The sequence below is a fragment of the Brassica rapa genome, chromosome A04 (genome assembly GCF_000309985.2).
Source record: "Brassica rapa cultivar Chiifu-401-42 chromosome A04, CAAS_Brap_v3.01, whole genome shotgun sequence".
In the NCBI taxonomy this organism is placed as follows: Eukaryota; Viridiplantae; Streptophyta; class Magnoliopsida; order Brassicales; family Brassicaceae; genus Brassica; species Brassica rapa.
The window spans coordinates 11664394-11682028 of record NC_024798.2 but is presented as its reverse complement, the minus strand read 5'-3'; the positions used below and the strand labels follow the sequence as shown (position 1 = coordinate 11682028).

The following is a 17635-nucleotide window of genomic DNA, read 5'->3' as shown; positions in this document are numbered from 1 at the left end:
CTGTCGATGATTTTTAATTTTGATTTATTTAAATTAGATCTATAATTAAAGATAAGTCTAGAACCAGTAAATGTCACATGCCAAATAAGCTAAAGAATATTACAAATAATAACTTATGGTAACTAATTTTAAAAATTATAGAAAGAATAATAATGTTTGATAAATTATTTTAATATTTATAAACTATTTAATATAATGAACTATTTTTTTATAAAACTTAATATATAATTACATATATTTTTAAAATAATGATTAATATAATATAATAACTACTAAAATCTTATAAAGTCTACACATGCTTTATAAATCATTATTAACTTTAAAAAAAAAATTCCTACGTATTAATGAGAAGTGACTTAAGTGACTTTTGTTTATGTGTCTATCACTGGTGAAATTTAAGAAATTATTATAATTTGATTGGTCAATGATTTTAATCTTGATTGTATTATTTGTGTTATTATTTAGAGTGATATAGAGATATTTGGCAAAAAAAAGTATGTAAGAAAATTAGGAAGACATAGCAATGCATGTAAAATGTGATAAAAAGAAAGAAATGACAATGGGAGAAACAAGAAGAGAATGAAAAAGGCAAGTACAAAGTAGATGCATAATATGTGCTGGAGAAGTTAATGTGATAATTACATATGCAATTCCACCGTCATTTTTTTATTACTAAATATTAATCAGTTATTTTTTATTAAACTTATGAAAACTTTGCAACTTAGAATTACTTTGCTTAAAGTTAAAAATGTGATAGATAAGATAATGCCATGATTATAAAATGTTTTAAAATAATTTTTTGGTTCACCTAATCATGAATTTATTAACAATTTGATCAAAATCATGTAAAATAAATATTTTTAGCGACTTAGATTAATATAATTTAATTAACATTAAAATTCACGTACCAAAAACACAAAATGAAATTTTAGATTTTTAATTATTTATAAAAATTTATAGCATTATATATATATATATATATATATATATATATATATATATATATATATATTTCATACAATATTTCTAATTCAGATAAATAACTGAAAATTTTCTGTTTTTCGAACACTAATAAATAAGAATTTAGAAACAATCTTTTGGGAATGAAAGAGGATATTGCAAAAAAGGCAGTTAAGAGTATCTTTAATCCAGAAACCTTTTTTGAGGTGCTTTTTTTTGTCTGATTTAAAAAAAAAAAAATAATAAACCAATCGGGGGATTGTTTCTAAACAACAAAAAAAAAAAGCACCTCAAAAAGGATTTCTGCACTGTGCAGGCCCGCAAACAGTGCAAACAACACAATGACATCGGTGCTTATATAAACTGCATAGGCACCGGTTTTTTCAATTTAGTGGAATCCACCCCACTATTTTATTATTATTTTTGTAAGCTCCACCAATAAGCATTTTGAGATAAAGATGCTCTAATTGACAAGAAAGGCAAAAAATACTGGTTTTCTTATATTCGCTTCACACAGAAACGAGGGAAATAAGAGTTTTTAAAAAAGGAAGGTACCCACTGGACCGCCCTTAAAAAGTCCATAAATACAAAAAGTTTGTGAGTCTACGAAAGGGAAAACAAACAGGGAGAAGGAAACCCCTAAATCCTATGAACATTATTATCCCCGATGATTTACTGGAAGAGATATTCTTGGACTTCCACTGAAGTCCATCCTCAGATTCAAAACCGTGTCAACACAATGGAGATCAATCCTGGAGTCGAGGAGCTTCGCGGAGAGGCGTATGAAAGCTGAGAAGAAGAACCCGAAAATCCTGGCTGTAGGAGACAACCGATTTAAGTTAGACGCAGGGGAGATAGAGGTGGTCTGTTTACTTGCAGCAAACGCAAAAAGACCCTCGCTTACTTGTGAAGGTTTGGTTTGCCTCCCCGTACCAGGTTTCGTCAACGTTTTGAACCCTTCGACCGGAGAATACATCAGTTTCCCTTCCGGTATTGATCCAGTGACCAGGCGCTTTGATGGCATATTCTTTGCAGGTAAATCTTTTTTTTTCAACGATATATATGCATTGAGGTCATATAAATCACATATTTTTCACTGAATTGCAGCCCCATGGTGGAATATTTTCCCTGGATATTGGGCGATGGATTTGGTAAGGACCAAGTTAATGGAAACTATAAAGTAGTGAGGATGTTCTTTGAACCTAAACTTTATTGTGAGATTCTTGATGTGAGCATTGGGGAATGGTGGATAGTGAATCCGCCTCCTTATCGTGTGGATCCAAGGAAGAAGTCTGTGTGTGTCAATGGATCCATCTACTGGTTAGAGATGCTGGACGGTGATAACATACTAGCTTTGGACCTTCATACCGAAAAGTTCCGTGATGTCCCAGTTCCGCCAGAATCCTCGGACTTAGATCAACTAGTGAACTTTCAATACAGTCTAGCCATAGCCACACCTGATACTGTCCCTGTTTGGAATCTAGTGCTATGGACCATAGATGCACAAGAAAAAACATGGAGCATGACTTACACCATAGATTTATGCCTCCGCGACCTTGAACCTTCTAAGGTGTGGTTTAGGCCCGTGGCGGTTTGTAAGGAAGGAAATTTTTTCTTCTGTGACAATAAGAAGAGGTTGTTCAAGTATTATCCAAAGACGAACAAGCTCTCTTGCATCTCTTCAGACATTTGGGTTATATCTGATTTTGATGAAAATTTGGTATCACTTCGTCCTTCTTCTCTTGCAAGTACATCAGAGTACCTATCTGGATTTAACTATCAATACGATGTGCAAGATGATGTGCAGGACAATGTGAAGGGATCTCAGCTGATGGAAAAGTTTAAAAATATCAAAATGCGAATCCCAAGTATTTTGATTACCACCACTCTAGTGTCTGCAATACTTTTCCACTATTTTTCTGTTTCGGGTAGGTCTAGACATTAGTATTTATTATGATTTTATTTTCTATAAAACTCGGTGAATTATAAACTGTCCTGTTTTATGTTCTCATATAGTAAGCCAATGCGCGTATTCTATTATGGTTTGTGATTCACAAGGCAAAGATAAAACTATAAGAATCAAAGATTTGGAGACAAGATAAGGCAGAGATCATCATCATACAAACATCTACTGAATTCGAAAATAGAACAGAACTAATATTGTTTCGGAAATTTCCAAGTTTCATTACACGTAAAGAATAATCAGATTTGTAAATTCTCCAGGAGACGAACAACTTTGGCTCTAGCTTTCTTTGCTTTGGCTTTGTCTCTCTTCGCTTTGAGTTTAGCACCAAACTTGTCGTCCCAAGCTTTGCTCGGCACCATCCTCTTCAAAAGCCAAGGTCGACTTCTCACGAAGTTATTATGCCCAAACTCGAACCAACCGATTCTCTGAAAACCATGATGGCGAAGCTCGGACACAAACTCTGAGAAATTCCTGCCGAACTCTACAGATTTGGGAAGAATCTTTGTGCAAAACCGGGGGACATCCCAAACGATGAAACTGTTGTTGCTGTTGTTGGTCCACGAGATGATTGCATCCAACGAGTGATCATTCACAATCTCATACAGCTCCATGAAGAATGAATCCCTGTTGCTGATCTGTGAGCCATCCTTAACCCTAATGGAAATCAGAAGAATGAGAGAGAAGCTTTTATTTATAGCTGAGGGAGATTTCAATTGTCACGATTAAATTTACAAGGTTTCCTTTTCCTATCTTCTTCTATTTCCATTTTTCTAACTACGTTAAACAGTCATGGGCTTAGGCCCAATATTCACTCTAAATATTGGGTTTGTTTCGTAAATTTAGTTTATCATTAGGAACTTAATTAGAGAGGGACCCGGAGAGTCACACAATCTTTACTTTAACCTTCAGAAACTGATTCGTCCTCTTTATCTCCGGTGAGATGAAAGACGCAAAACTTATAAACTGGGCGGAGCTTCCATCGGAGCTGATCTACTCGATTCTTCACCGTCTTAGCGTGCCTGATAGACTAGGAAACGCTCGGAACGTGTGCAGATCGTGGCGACGCGTCTGTCAAGACCCCCTGATGTGGCGGAAAATAGAGATGTCAAACATGGGAGAATACAAAGAAGCCAAGGATTATTATCATGCCGCGGAGGCCATGTGCCGTCGCGCCGTTGATCTAAGCCAGGGAGGCTTGCTGGAGATCAACATTGAGTACGTCGGCACCGATTCTCTCCTCGCCTACCTAGCTGACAGGTGAAACGAACCCTAAAACTCTGATTCCTGATTCTATGTCTATGTGTTGGTTGCAAATAATAGTTTGTGTTTTTATATGACTTTGGTATGGATACAGGTCAAGTAACCTGAAACAGCTTGTACTTACTGAGTGCAATGGCATAACGGATGTGGGACTTTTGGGAGCAGTCATGAAGCTCAAATTGCTTGAACACCTTGAACTTTCTTACTTCTATTTTATGGAATTGGATTTGGAATCTATAGGCCGTTCCTGCCCGCTTCTCAAGACTCTGAAGCTAAACAATGTGGGTTGCTACTACTTGGAGGACGAGTCTGATGATGATGCTTTGGCAATTGCTAAAACAATGCCCGGTCTTCACCACCTCCAGCTTATTGGGAACATGTTAACAGACACCGGCGTAAACGCCATTGTTGAGAATTGTCCTCACCTCAAATCCCTTGATTTACGCGATTGTGGCTACATCAACCTTGCCCCCCGATGATTTCCAGAAGTTATGTGAAAGAGTGGAAGGGTTTAGTTGATTTTACATTTGCATTTTGTTGATGAGGTTACATTCTTACAAAATAGTAGTACATGATTTGTGTTTGTTTATCTATAAGAATGCTTTAGAAAATCTCAACTTGTTGAATAGATCAAAGTTTTACATTTCCTTTGGACATAATGCAAACCAAAACTCTTTGGCACTTAATTTCTTTGTCCAACAAACACCTTTAGAGCACAATTATCGCCGTCCTTAAGAGACGGAAAATAAAATAAAAAATACATAATTATGGAAGAAACGTCTTTTAATTAGGGACAGGATGAGGCGTTTCTTGTTGACACGTATAGGCACTTGAAAGGTCAGAGGAGGTGTGTTCCTTCTTCGTCGTTTCTCTCTTCTCTCTCTCACGCGAAAGTTCTCTCCCGGTTGGAACCTCCAATCCGACGACGGCACGAAGAGACGAGATGAAGCTGCAGAGGAGAGGAGAGATGAGATGAAGCTGCGGAGGAGAGAGCTTCTGGTAGTGAAAGCGGGTTGGATTGTATCAATGGTGATCCTGTTAAAGGTAATCACTTTTGCACTCTACATCATCCCAAATTCGTCTATTTTTTATTTATATTGATTTTGGATTCTGGGGATTCATTGTCCTTAGGTTTCGCGTCACCACTCATTGTAGAGAAGGAGCTACGCTCGTCGTTCGTAACTGACGCTGTTCGACATGTTACCGGGTCGCTGATTAGAGGGGAAGGGCTTCGATTCGCCATCCTGAGCTCTCCAACTTTCGCAAAGTCTTCACCTTTTCAGGCTTTTGAGTTCTGATAGATTCGTTTTTTATCTTTCAAGGTTGTTGCTCGTTTCAATGAGGTTGTGACGAAGTTGCTTTTGGAAGGAGCCATTGATGCAATTGAAGCTAATGAGGTTCTACTTAATCAGGTTATATGGGTTCCCGGTAGCTTTGATCTCGGTCACTCGTGAGAAAGGATGATCTCGGTCTCAAAGCTTCTCTGTTTGGGAATGGCTCTGCGTCTAAGACTGCATTGTCTCCTAAGCTGAGCCAAATCAAGGCTATCATCAAGCCAGGAGACGTAATGTCTCATCTTTTGCTCATCTGATATTTTGATACTTTTCTTCGTGATTATGCAAGTTTGATCGATTTTGTTTGGATTCTGTCTGCAGGTTCTTTTCCCATACGAAATTATCACTCATGTAATATCTGTATGTTGATGCAGATTTAATGTTGAAGCAAGTTGGCAATTAAAACGAGTGGCCTGTTGTTGTTCTTGTTGTTCAATTAAAATTAAGTTGAAACCGTGTGGCCTGTTCTTGTTCTTGTTGTTCTGTTATATAAGCAAACATTGTTGTTTCTGTTCTTGTTGTTCTTAATTTAGGGTTCTTTTATATGTTCTTTACTAAGAGACAACATAAAAGTTTCTACCAATAATCTGCATATTTAACATTGTTTCTTAACAATATCTCTTATTCTAAAAATAATAATAAAAAATGCTAAGACACCTAAAATTTGTCCCCGCAATAATGTTGCTCTTGGTTCCGCCTATTAACTACCAACAGTCAGGGTGCGTTGAGTAAAAGGTCCAACCTCCATTGCGACCGGCCTTGGGCGAAAGCTCGTAAACCAAGGGCTTTAGGCGCCAGGTAATATAAAAGTTAGGGGCGCCAAAGATAATAAGTTGCTTTATTATACTGGCTTCTCAGTTGTGTCTCTATCTTATAGTTTGTAGGTTAGAACCCTTGCTCTTTTAATTTATTTATTTGTTTCATTTTTTCATTTTGAATCTTTGATAATGAAACAAAAGAGATATGAAAGAAGATCTTAATAAGATCCGATCCATTTTGGAAAAGATATTTGTTTCTTCCTTTTGACAATTTTAGTATCTTTTGTCATATATTATACTACTGAATACTGTATTCTAACAATATTTATGTTTAGTTTTTATTCATTACATCTGTTTTTCTTCTAAAAATTATGTATGTTGATTGATTGTTGCTAGGCCTGGAATTTTTATCCGAGATTCAATCCGGATCCGATCCGAAAATTCGGAAGGGCCGAATCCAGATCCGGATAGTAAAATATTGGATCCGTCAAAGCCGGATCCGGATATCTTAATTTTAATCCGGATATCCGGATTCGTAAGTTTTATTAACTATTTCAAAAATAGTAATATCTATATATAAAAACTAACTTTATTTAATATATTTTCATTTTTATAATAGTATATGTAAATTTTGTTATATTATACATAGATATAATTAAAAACATTATATTTTTTTATTTTTTTATTTTTTTAATATTTTTAATATATTAATATTAATTTTATTTATTTGAAGGATCCAAATCCGGATCCGGATATCCGCCGGATATTACAATTTTTAGAAGGATCCGACACCCGGATATTCGAGAACCCCGGATCCGGATAAAGATAGTAAAATTATGGATCCGCCGGATAAGGATCCGGATCCGGATACCTGAAAATTATCTGGATACCCTATCCGTCCCAATCCTAATTGTTGCTTCCCAATAGAAGAGTTACTGCATCTTCCATATAATTTTGTCTTTATTTTTCTCTATTTCTGCATCTTTTTCATGTTTTTTTATAGTCTACAAAAATTGAAATTATATATGTGCGACTATGTCTAAGAACAAACTAGATGGCTTATTAATAATATCAATAGAACACAAACTCAAACACTGAACTATTTATAGTTGCTATATATATATAAGTTATTGTAGAAAAAGAGATTTATTTTTCGTAATAAATTTATGTTTATGCATTTTCAAAAAATAAGCTCTAAGAATGTTTTACATTATTCTGATTATATACTTAAAATGTAAAAAATAATAGTTAAAGGATATTATTTTTATAGTGTGCTTTAGGCGTCATTTAAGTCCGGACATTGCGCCACCTACACATTGATTTCAAACACAATGCAGATTAGAGTTTATGATGATTTCATCGTTTAATTATCTTGAAGAGATTTGCTATGACTTACAATTTTTTGTCTAATTGGCTTCTTGTAAATTTCACAATATATATAGATAGAAAAAGAGCAAATTTCGCCCAAAATAGTTATATATATACATATATATATATATATATATATATATATATATATATATATATATATATATATATATATATATATATATATATATATATATATATATATATATATATATATATTAAGAGGTCCCCTTTGACAAATATCTTAAATAACATAATAATCTTATATTTTATTTTCATAAAAATAAATTGCAAAACGGCTTCTAATTTATAAAAAATAAAAGCAAAATATTAACTAATTATGATTCAATCATTTTATAAATATTCATATTCATGCATGAGACTTCAAAATTATTTCTTATGTTAGTTAATGTCACTCTGTACTCCAATTAGTGTAATCATACAAAATCTTATCACGATTTAAACATAAATTAAATAAATCATCAGACTATCAAAATCATAAATATAATTAATATATAAAATCATCATAAAAACCTGGTTATAGATCATCAAACTGATCTAAACTCTAATAGTCAAAACCATAAGTTTAATTAAGTCAACAATACATTATTGTTTAGAATAATATTTTTTGAAACATGTTTAGAATAATTTTATATATAATCTTTTACATGTAAACTACAAAATGACTTAAATTTATAAATAAAAAAATCAAACTACAAAATTCGTTTTTCATTTTTACTATTTGTTTTCCAAAACTACATCTATTGAATTATACATAAATTTATAGAAATATTTATATATGTAAAAAAATCAACTATACAAAATTAACAAAATTAATCAAATATATAATAATTAAACCACTCAAATTTTGTATATCATAGTCATGTGTTTAATTAAGATAATAACATTAAAATTTCAAAATAAATTTACTTATTTTCCTTAGATATGTATTATAAATCAGTTTAAATTATAAAAATAAAAGTAAAATACTAAACAATTATTATGTATTTTACACTATAAATATTTATCCGCGCATGAGGAGAGGAAAGTTACCTAGTTATGTATTAAATTGAGAAAATACAGTTAGTGATTAAAGTTAGGATTAGTTAGTTAGGGTTGGTTTATAAATTATAGTTTTAAGGGGGTGTTTATAAAAGTACTTCTATTTTAATAAAATAAATTTTCATAAATTTATAGAACATTTTCATGTGAAATAACATTTTATCTTGAAATTCCAGCACAAAAATCAAATAACATTTTTAATATTTATTTAATTTAGTTTAATTTAATTAATATAAATAGAACTAAAACATGTTACTATGCGGGCTAGACTCTAGTTTTAAAGTTACAATTTAACTTGATTAAATGTTCGGATTTGTTATTAACTGATTTTATTATAAATATATACTAAAACATTTTCTTCACCAACTAGAAAATCAGGCAAACACGTATTATTCTCATAAAGCGAAAAAAATAAGTTCTCAGTTTTAGTTTGTCATTTGAAATATAGTATCGAGTAACTTTAGCTAGAAGAATGTTATCGTTTAAATAGAAATCTTCAATTATACAATGCAACAATTTAATTTTTCTAAAAACTTATTTTAAATTTATTAATTTATAAAATTATTAAACTAATTGTGTATTTTATTTTTAACAAAGTCTATGTAAAGCTTGAGACGTCATTGATTACAAATTAATATACGTTTTTTTCAAAATAAATAATCCAAAAACAATTAGAACAAACCTTGAAGAAATACAAAACATAAAAAAAATTGTGATTGCACAGGTGTTTCATACTCAAAATAGAAAAAATCAGATAGTCTTATACGTAGTGTCCGGAGTCAATCTTCCTATTTGGTTCATATAGACGTAAAATTTTGAGTTTGGTAATAGTCTTGATTGAATCTGTTTAGGATGATGACGTAAACAAACGCGTCATAGACTCTAACTAAGACATCAGTCTTATTCGAACACATTGGTAACCAGAAGACAACAAAAAAAAGGGAAAAGGAATGTCTTACTCATACACATTGGTTTTGACTTAGCTAGATACTTACTAGGTAAGATAGAGAAATGCAGTAATTTTTCAAGGGAGAAACTTTGAAATACCATATAGATACTGTGTTTATATCATTATATGTAAGAACATCATCATCAGTGTGGTTTCTCAATATAGTATCCTCAGTATATTATAATGGTATAATTTATTTAATAAATGTAACTTAAATTTAAAGAAAATCAGTCCAATAAAATATCATGTAGTGGAAGAGTTCTCCCAAATTTCTGTTTCTCAACTCTCTTTTTTTTCCTCTATCTTCCTTTGTTCTTTTTATTGTATTATTTAGATTTATTTTTTAAGAACTCATCTTTGTATTTTCACTGCATTTATTCTAAGAGCACCTCAATTAATTGATACTCAATGAGTATGAGTATCTAAGTAATAAAAAAAGAAAAAATGTAGAAATTAGGAAAAAGACAGTAAAATTTTTTTAAAAGAGTGCTTTTAAAATACTCTTCTGAATTTAAAGTATCATGTGTCAAATTTTTCAAAACATTAAAATTAACTTAATAACTAAACTTTATTAAAATATTTTTTTTTTAATTAAGAAGCTCACTTAACATACTGCACCAATAAGGGTGCTCTAAGTAGTTCAGATTTTTATATACATTGAATTTTAATTAAATAACTATATTTATTAGAGTATTACTATTCTTTAGATTTCCTACTTAGTTGAAGATTGTAGGCCATGTGGATGTGCTCGTAAAACAGGTAAGTCATAAAGGTTTACCATTCATACTTTTATCGTTATTTTGTGTAAATATATTCAAATATTGGTATATCTTATGCATAATAGCGGGGGAATTCGAAGAAGAAAAAATACGTCAGCTTTTGACCTTAAATCTCCCAGGTGGCCGATTGTCATCTACCAGGAAGCAGTCCTTTCTTGTAGGAAGTTAACTTCTTTTTTTTTTTTGACAGCAAAGAATTTACAGACTCATGTTGACTCTGTAAACCAAGTTGGTAACTCCGCATCTATGTGAACGACAAAGGACGATTGTTTCCTAGCATTGCGTGCTAAGCTATCCGCCCGAAAGTTCGCCGTCCGAGGAACATGAACGATGTCTGAGTTGAGGAAACTTCTTTTGAGAAGTTTGATATCTTCCAAATAGCTTTCGAATGCTGGCCATTCTTCTGGTTCTGAAACCATCTTCACCAATTGAGAACAATCCGTCGCAAACGTTACCTGTAACTGTCTTAAATTCTTCATACATTCCATTGCCCAAATCAAAGCCTCTACCTCCGAATGGAGGGGTGAAAGACATGCCCTTACATTCCTTGCCCCTAACAGACCATCAAACCCCTGTAAAGTACTATACCAACCTTGCCCTGAAAAAGAATCCTTATCTTTCCATGAACCATCTATGAAACACCATCGACCTTGTGTTGCTAGGGAGGAACTGGTCTGTACCGAAGGCTCCCTCGTAGGATCATTTCCCACATGTGCTTCTGCCCAAAGTGATGATTCTAATTCAGCTAATTGAAGAGTATCCCTCGGATCAATATCCAGATTACTAAAAACTTTGTTATTTCGGGCTTTCCAAATATACCATAAAATCCATGCAAACTGATGGTCATCCATCTTTGGCTGAACTCTCCAAAAAAGATGATCCATATTAGCAAATAATGAGGTGATAGGAAAGATATTAGGAGACGACGGAATCTTGGATAATGCCCACACTTGGCGTGCCGGCGGACATTCAAAAAATACATGGTTAATTGATTCTTCCGGATCTCCGCATCGAGCACAACATATATCTCCTTGTATCCCTCTTGCCTTGAGATTTTTCATTACCGATATACATCCCGAGAGAAGTTGCCATAAAAAATGTCTTATTTTTGGGGGGCACCGAACTTTCCAACAGAAAGCTTTAAGTATATCCACTGTAGGGCCATAAAAATCTGGTGGTTTTTCCTTATCAGGATAGACTCGTTCCACTTGATAACCTGATCGGACTGAATATTTTCCATTAGTAGTAAAATGCCATCCATTCCTATCCTCAAACTGGTTCCTACTTAAAAGAATACTTTCAATAATTTTTGCATCCGTAGGATCCACTAGAGTCCTGATTGCCTGTAAATTCCATGAGCGAGATTCCGAATTAATGAGGGAATCCACTGTGAGGTCCGGATAAAAGTTGGGAAAATTTTTGTTTGCTGGTCTCGGGCGAGTGGCTGGGATCCAAGGATTATTCCATACAGAGATAGACGAACCTGTTCCCACCCTTTTAATTAGTCCTTTACAAACCAGAGATCTAGCAGAAATAATACTCCTCCAGCCATATGACGGAGAAGAAGACTGAATCGGTTCCAGGGGTGAAGCATTCCTGTAATACCGTCCTTTGAAGACTCTTGAGAAAAGGGTATTTGGCTTCTCAATCAGTCTCCATAATTGCTTTCCAAGCATTGCCGTATTAAAATCCATAAGATCCTTGAAACCTAACCCAGCATTTTCTTTGGTTTCACATAATTTATCCCATGATTTCCAATGCATACCTTTAGAACTTCCTCCTGGACTTCACCAAAACTGAGCAACTGCACTTGTTAATTTTTTAACAGTAGTCTTCGGTAATCGATAAACAGACATTACATGGTTGGGCAGAGCCGTAACTACCGATTTAATAATTACCTCTTTTCCTCCTTTAGTAAAAAATCGAAAGGTCCATCCATTAACTCTATTATTCAACCGTTCCTGAACAAAACCAAATACTTGTACCTTAGATCCTGCTAGACTTTCTGGCAAGCCTAAATAGGATCCCATGCCTCCTATATTTTGAATTCCTAAAACATCTCTCAATTCTTGACGATTTGGTTCTTTAATCTTATGCCCAAATTGAATTGAAGATTTCTGAAAATTTATTTGTTGCCCCGAGATAGCCTCATATTCCTTTAAAATCCTAAGAATGGTTTGACATTCCTCCTTATTTGCCTTACAAAATGTAGGAAGTTAACTTTTAGTGCCAAAATGATAAATTGTCAGTTTTTTTATTTTAAGCAAATAACCTGTAATTTATTTTCTTTTGAACAAATAAAAGTTCAACAAATAATATGTCAGTTGAAACTATAATTTACTAACCAATTAAAAAATATCTATCTTATCAAAATAATCATCATATATAATTAATGTTTACCTAAAGTGTTATTTACGAAACATGACGTTACTATTTGATTTCTTAGAATTCTTTTAAAATAATAATGTCAAATCTGTGGTTAATGATTTTACTCATAATGTATTTTAAAAAAATAATATTTCAAAAATAAACACATGGTTTATTTTCTATTATAACAAGATCTTAAAAATATTTTTAAATATATTTGTTAAAATTCAAAGTTGTTGCTAAATATATTAAAGTTACAATTTATTAAATTTTGATATTCTGTTTTAAAAAAAAACATATCAAGAGAAAGAAATCATTACATTACTGTATGCACAAATAATTGTCTTTTTCATATAAAATTTTTGACATCTTCATATAAAATATCAAGAGAAAGAAATTTTTAATATCACAAAATCATGTTACTTTTTGACATCTTCTTTTACATCACATCCCATATATATTAAAAGAAAAGTATTATAACATTTTTTGTAGCCACATATTATCACCATAATTATTTTTAAAATCTTTAAAAATATGTTGGTCCATCAAAATATATAATAAGTTTTTTATTATTAATGTTGTTCACTGTTTTCTTAAATAAAAATAAGGGAATTATCAAATATGGCTAAAGTATATATGATTAATGATTTTGAATAATAATGATTTGATAAAAATTAGTCTATTCTCTATCATTTTTAAAATTTTAACATATTAAAATAAATTAAACAACCATATTAACTATATAGTAAAATTTTAGATTTTTCTGTATATTTTATATTTAAAATTTTTAAAAACGAATATAAATGACTACAATTGTCAAAAATCTCACATTGAATTTTTTATGGTTTAAATTTTTTTGTTATAACAAGATATAAATGATTACAAAATTATATAATAAGAAGTCTCTTTTAATAAATATTAATATATTATAAAATAAATTATTTACCATATAAAAATACATATGTATTTTAATTTCGAAATTTGCTTTGATTTTTTTTGATAAAATTTTAAACAAATATTGACAACTTAATATTTAGTTTTAAAACTTTTCATAATGTCTTTTAAATTATAAATGACTAAAACTATTAAACATCCCACAAAAAAATTGTTATCTGTGATTCAAAATTTTTGTTACAAAAAAATACAAATGATCAAAAAACAATATGAGCATAAAATATTATTTAACAGATATCAATATTAAAAATGTACTATATATCTATGTTAATATCATTAAAACTTAATTTTATATCATATAAAATAGATAAAAAGTTTTTTTTTGAATTAATAAAATTTATTTCTGTGTTTACACTAATTTAATCATATATGTAATATTTACTGAGTTTTTAATTATCAATATATATATATATATATATATATATTATTTTAATAATATATAAAACAATATATAATATATAAAATTAATTTATATAATATTTATTCTGTGCAAAGTGCGAATCTTAACCTAGTAATCATGTTATTAAGTTCTAACAAATTAGTATTGTAACACGTTACTAAAATCCAACGAAATGAACATATTTTATTTTGTCATAAAGCTTTACTATTCATACTTTTATCGTTATTTTGTGTAAATATATTTAAATATCGGTATATCATATGCATAATAGCGGGGGAATTCGAAGAAGAAAAAATACGTCAGCTTTTGACCTTAAATCTCCCAGGTGGCCGATTGTCATCTACCAGGAAGCAGTCAACGAAATGAACATATTTTAAGCAGTCAACGAAATGAACATATTTTATTTTTAGAATTAATATTTTTTCATAAAAGATAAAATATTTATCAACAAAAAAAACAAAAAAAAACATATATAAACAGAAATGTAAAAAAAAATTATTAAACTTAAATTTTGTGTTTTGAAAACCCGGGTGACAATCTAGTAAGTTTATTAAAATTTAAACTGCAGCGTTCGTTTCAATTAACGAAAAGAAGAACATATCATCCAAACATTCGTGCAGGAACCAAGTTGCTTTGGTCTAGTGGTATAGGAGCTCCAGCTGGAGTGCCCGCCCCTGGGTTCGAGCCTTGGCCACTGCGGAATTTACATATGGGCTGCAGCATCCGAGACCGAAGACCGTTACACGGTGAGCCACATGGTGACGCCCTGGCAGCGTCCTTGCTCACTTCGGTCTCTAGTCTGGACCACCTCGGTGGGGCCAGGATACTCGGTTAGCAAAAAAAAAAAAAAAAAAAAACATTCGTGCAGGAAAGAACCCTTTCTCAAAAATAACAAACATTTGTGAAGGAAAGGGGTAGGAAGTTTCGTATGTGCTAGCTACTGCGTGTCCCCACGCGGCTATATATAGAAGGAGGAAAAAAAACTATATTGCACATTCATTTCAATCAACTCTCTCTATACATTTTCCAAACATGATTTTTCGTATTATCATTTTGGTATTCATTGCCCTCGGTTCGCATGGTCGTGTATGTTCTAGTCATCAACCACCAACAAATCAGAGCAATCCAAACCCTTCATTTCCGGTGAACGAAATGGGTTCTGAGTTGCTCGGCCACTCAACTCCACCGAGTCAGAGCAATCAGACTTCGTCATCTCCGGCTTACCCAACCCAGCCAGAACATCCACTCAACCCCATTCTTCCATTTATGGTGAGGGTTCCTCCACCTCCTAGTCACCTAACCCAGCAAGAACAAAACACTCATTCGCCCATGCACTCAACTCTTCCCGGTCAGAACTACCTGAACCCTCAGTTTCCTATGAGGGTTCCTCCATTTCCCGCTCATCCACCTCCACCGGGTTGGAGTAACAATCAGTCTCATTCAGTTCCGTCTCACCCAACTCAGGAAGAACAACATAGTAACACGATTCCTCAGTCTCAGTCTCCGAGTCACCCACCTCCACTCGATGATACCATCTCGATTCTAGTGTACCAGCGAGCTTCTCAGTCGTCGGATCCACCAAGTCAAAGGAACCAGACCGTTCCATTTCCGATGATCCAACAATTCTTTCACTGGTCGGACCCACCAAGTCAAAATAACCTGACCCTTCCATTTACGATGTTCCAGCAATTTTTTCACTGGTCGGATCTACTAAGCCAGAGGAACTTGACCCTGCCATGTCCGATGATCCAGCAACGTTTTCAATGGTCGGACCCACCAAGTCAGAGTATTCAGACTCTTCTATTTCAGATGTTTCAGCTATTTTTTCAGTCGGCGGCTCACTCACTTCCACCAACATCTCCTTCCATTAGGATTTCTGCATCACCTGGCCCACTTCCACGTGAATTCCACGCAATGGACCGTCTAAGCTTATGCGTTCTAACCTATTTCCTTGCTGTTGGACCAAGCTACACATCGACGTGGTCTCAACGCCCAAACCTAAGCACCAGCATCCATATCCAATGCTTCCTCAACCAGGCAGCTTTCTCTCTCTTCCTTTTGGCGAACGCGGTGTTTCCCCGAACACGTCCAGTTCTGGCTTTCGTTTTAGATCGTCTCTCAGTCTTTCTAATCGTCATCTCCGCTTACTTAGCTAATATGCCCATGTTTCCTCCCCACTTTGCTATCATTATGTTCCTAGTTGTAGCTATCGTTTACATCTTTGCTCGTTTCAGGAGTAACACTGGACGTTAAAAACAAACAAACACTTGACGTTGATAAAATATATTTGAAAAAACAATATTATCGTAATGGTTTCCTTTATTTATCGTCCACTATGTTTCTACTTATTCTTCATTTCGCTGGATGATAATGTTTGATTTACCACACGTGCTAGTGTATATATATACAAAAAAGAATCCATCATATTATCATTATACATACTAGCGTCAAGTCGTCAACGTTAAGGGCGTTGTTCTAAGCCTAGGGTTTTCTTTTCATGCAACAATTACATGTTAAAAACAAGAAAAACTTAACCAAAAATGGATACTTTCATTTATTTTTGTATCACTAATATTATCCTAAGAAAGGAAACAAAAAATTGTAACAATAAAAAATGAAAGGTTATAATTGAAAGAAGAGTCTCGGGATATTAGACATATAAATTGTTCAGGCTCAGAAGAGTTTCAGGAAATTAGAATAAATTGTTCAGGTTTAGAGAATTTATCAAATATGATTTTTTCATGTTCCTTTTACCCTAATTCAATAATATATATATATATATATAAATATATATATATATATATATTAATAAACTCACAAAATCTTATATATTAAAACAGAAGTCACAACCTTAATTCATGTGTGATTTTTTTAAAATGGACCTAATGAACCTATTCATAGAAATTCATACTATATTTTAATTCAGACTAATAATAAATATAATTTTAAAAATATTTTAATCATAGTATCTTTTGATATCTTTTAAATTTAAATATAAATATATTTATTTTAAAATGCTAACAAATCTGTTTTAAAAGACTTTTACAAGATCTTCATTTTTAAAATTATATTTAAATATTTTTATTAATTTCGAAATTAGTTTAAAATATTATTATACATTAATATATTCAGTTATATAAAATGAAAAATAAAAAATCTATAATATTTTAGTTATTATATAATCATAATCAATCATATTAAATTAAAATTATTATATTGATCTAAATATAATAAAATTGTATTAAATTTATATATTTATATATTTTATTTTCGTAATTATAAAATATTTATGTTCAAAAATAAAATCTAATATGTTGGTACGATGGGTTAACATTATCAAACTATATAATACATGTATAAAAATTAACATGTATTTCTTTAAAGTTAATAATATAAAATCTTTGTAACTACTTTAATCATAATATATTTTCATTTTAAATATAATATATATATTTATATATTACATTTTAAAAATTCT

The 17635-nt window shown here is 31.9% G+C and overlaps 3 protein-coding genes, 1 long non-coding RNA gene and 1 pseudogene across 6 annotated transcripts; 3 read left to right on the top strand and 2 right to left on the bottom strand.

The window, feature by feature from the left end:
- The first annotated feature begins 1608 nt into the window (after nucleotides 1-1608).
- LOC103864414 lies at nucleotides 1609-3561 on the top strand (annotated as a pseudogene).
- On the bottom strand, nucleotides 3163-3537 carry LOC103864413 (heat stress transcription factor A-1d). The gene has a single exon (XM_009142164.1). The coding sequence runs from the start codon at nucleotides 3535-3537 to the stop codon at nucleotides 3163-3165; it is 375 nt and encodes a 124-aa protein (XP_009140412.1).
- A 260-nt stretch (nucleotides 3562-3821) lies between the features above and the next one.
- Nucleotides 3822-6069, top strand: LOC103864224 (putative F-box/LRR-repeat protein 23). 3 transcript variants are annotated; one of them, XM_033290068.1, is made up of 5 exons: nucleotides 3822-4183; nucleotides 4281-5230; nucleotides 5318-5508; nucleotides 5599-5750; nucleotides 5895-6069. In XM_033290068.1, the coding sequence occupies exons 1-2, from the start codon at nucleotides 3867-3869 to the stop codon at nucleotides 4663-4665; spliced, it is 702 nt and encodes a 233-aa protein (XP_033145959.1). In that variant the 5' UTR covers nucleotides 3822-3866; the 3' UTR covers nucleotides 4666-5230; nucleotides 5318-5508; nucleotides 5599-5750; nucleotides 5895-6069. The 3 variants fall into 3 exon arrangements, with proteins under 3 accessions (XP_033145959.1, XP_033145958.1, XP_009140229.1); XM_033290067.1 differs by having other exon boundaries at nucleotides 5842-6065; XM_009141981.3 differs by having other exon boundaries at nucleotides 5318-5750.
- Nucleotides 5764-13422, bottom strand: LOC117133566. Its single transcript, XR_004457443.1, has 2 exons — nucleotides 12658-13422; nucleotides 5764-10605 (listed from the first exon to the last, which is right to left on the bottom strand). It is a non-coding gene; the product is annotated as an uncharacterized LOC117133566 (long non-coding RNA).
- Nucleotides 13423-13975: 553 nt separating this feature from the next.
- On the top strand, nucleotides 13976-16983 carry LOC117133564 (proline-rich receptor-like protein kinase PERK9). Its single transcript, XM_033290064.1, has 2 exons — nucleotides 13976-14767; nucleotides 15016-16983. Exon 2 carries the CDS (start codon nucleotides 15190-15192, stop codon nucleotides 16408-16410), a length of 1221 nt encoding a protein of 406 aa, XP_033145955.1. The 5' UTR covers nucleotides 13976-14767; nucleotides 15016-15189; the 3' UTR covers nucleotides 16411-16983.
- Nucleotides 16984-17635: the final 652 nt, after the last annotated feature.

Excerpts from the sequence above, each read along its gene's own strand:
- LOC103864224 (XM_033290068.1), top strand. The coding sequence starts at position 3,867 with ATGAAAGACGCAAAACTTATAAACTGGGCGGAGCTTCCATCGGAGCTG. Across the intron at positions 4,184-4,280 it reads CTCGCCTACCTAGCTGACAG|GTCAAGTAACCTGAAACAGC; the intron begins GTGAAACGAACC and ends GTATGGATACAG.
- LOC117133564 (XM_033290064.1), top strand. The coding sequence starts at position 15,190 with ATGATTTTTCGTATTATCATTTTGGTATTCATTGCCCTCGGTTCGCAT.
- LOC103864413 (XM_009142164.1), bottom strand. The coding sequence starts at position 3,537 with ATGGAGCTGTATGAGATTGTGAATGATCACTCGTTGGATGCAATCATC.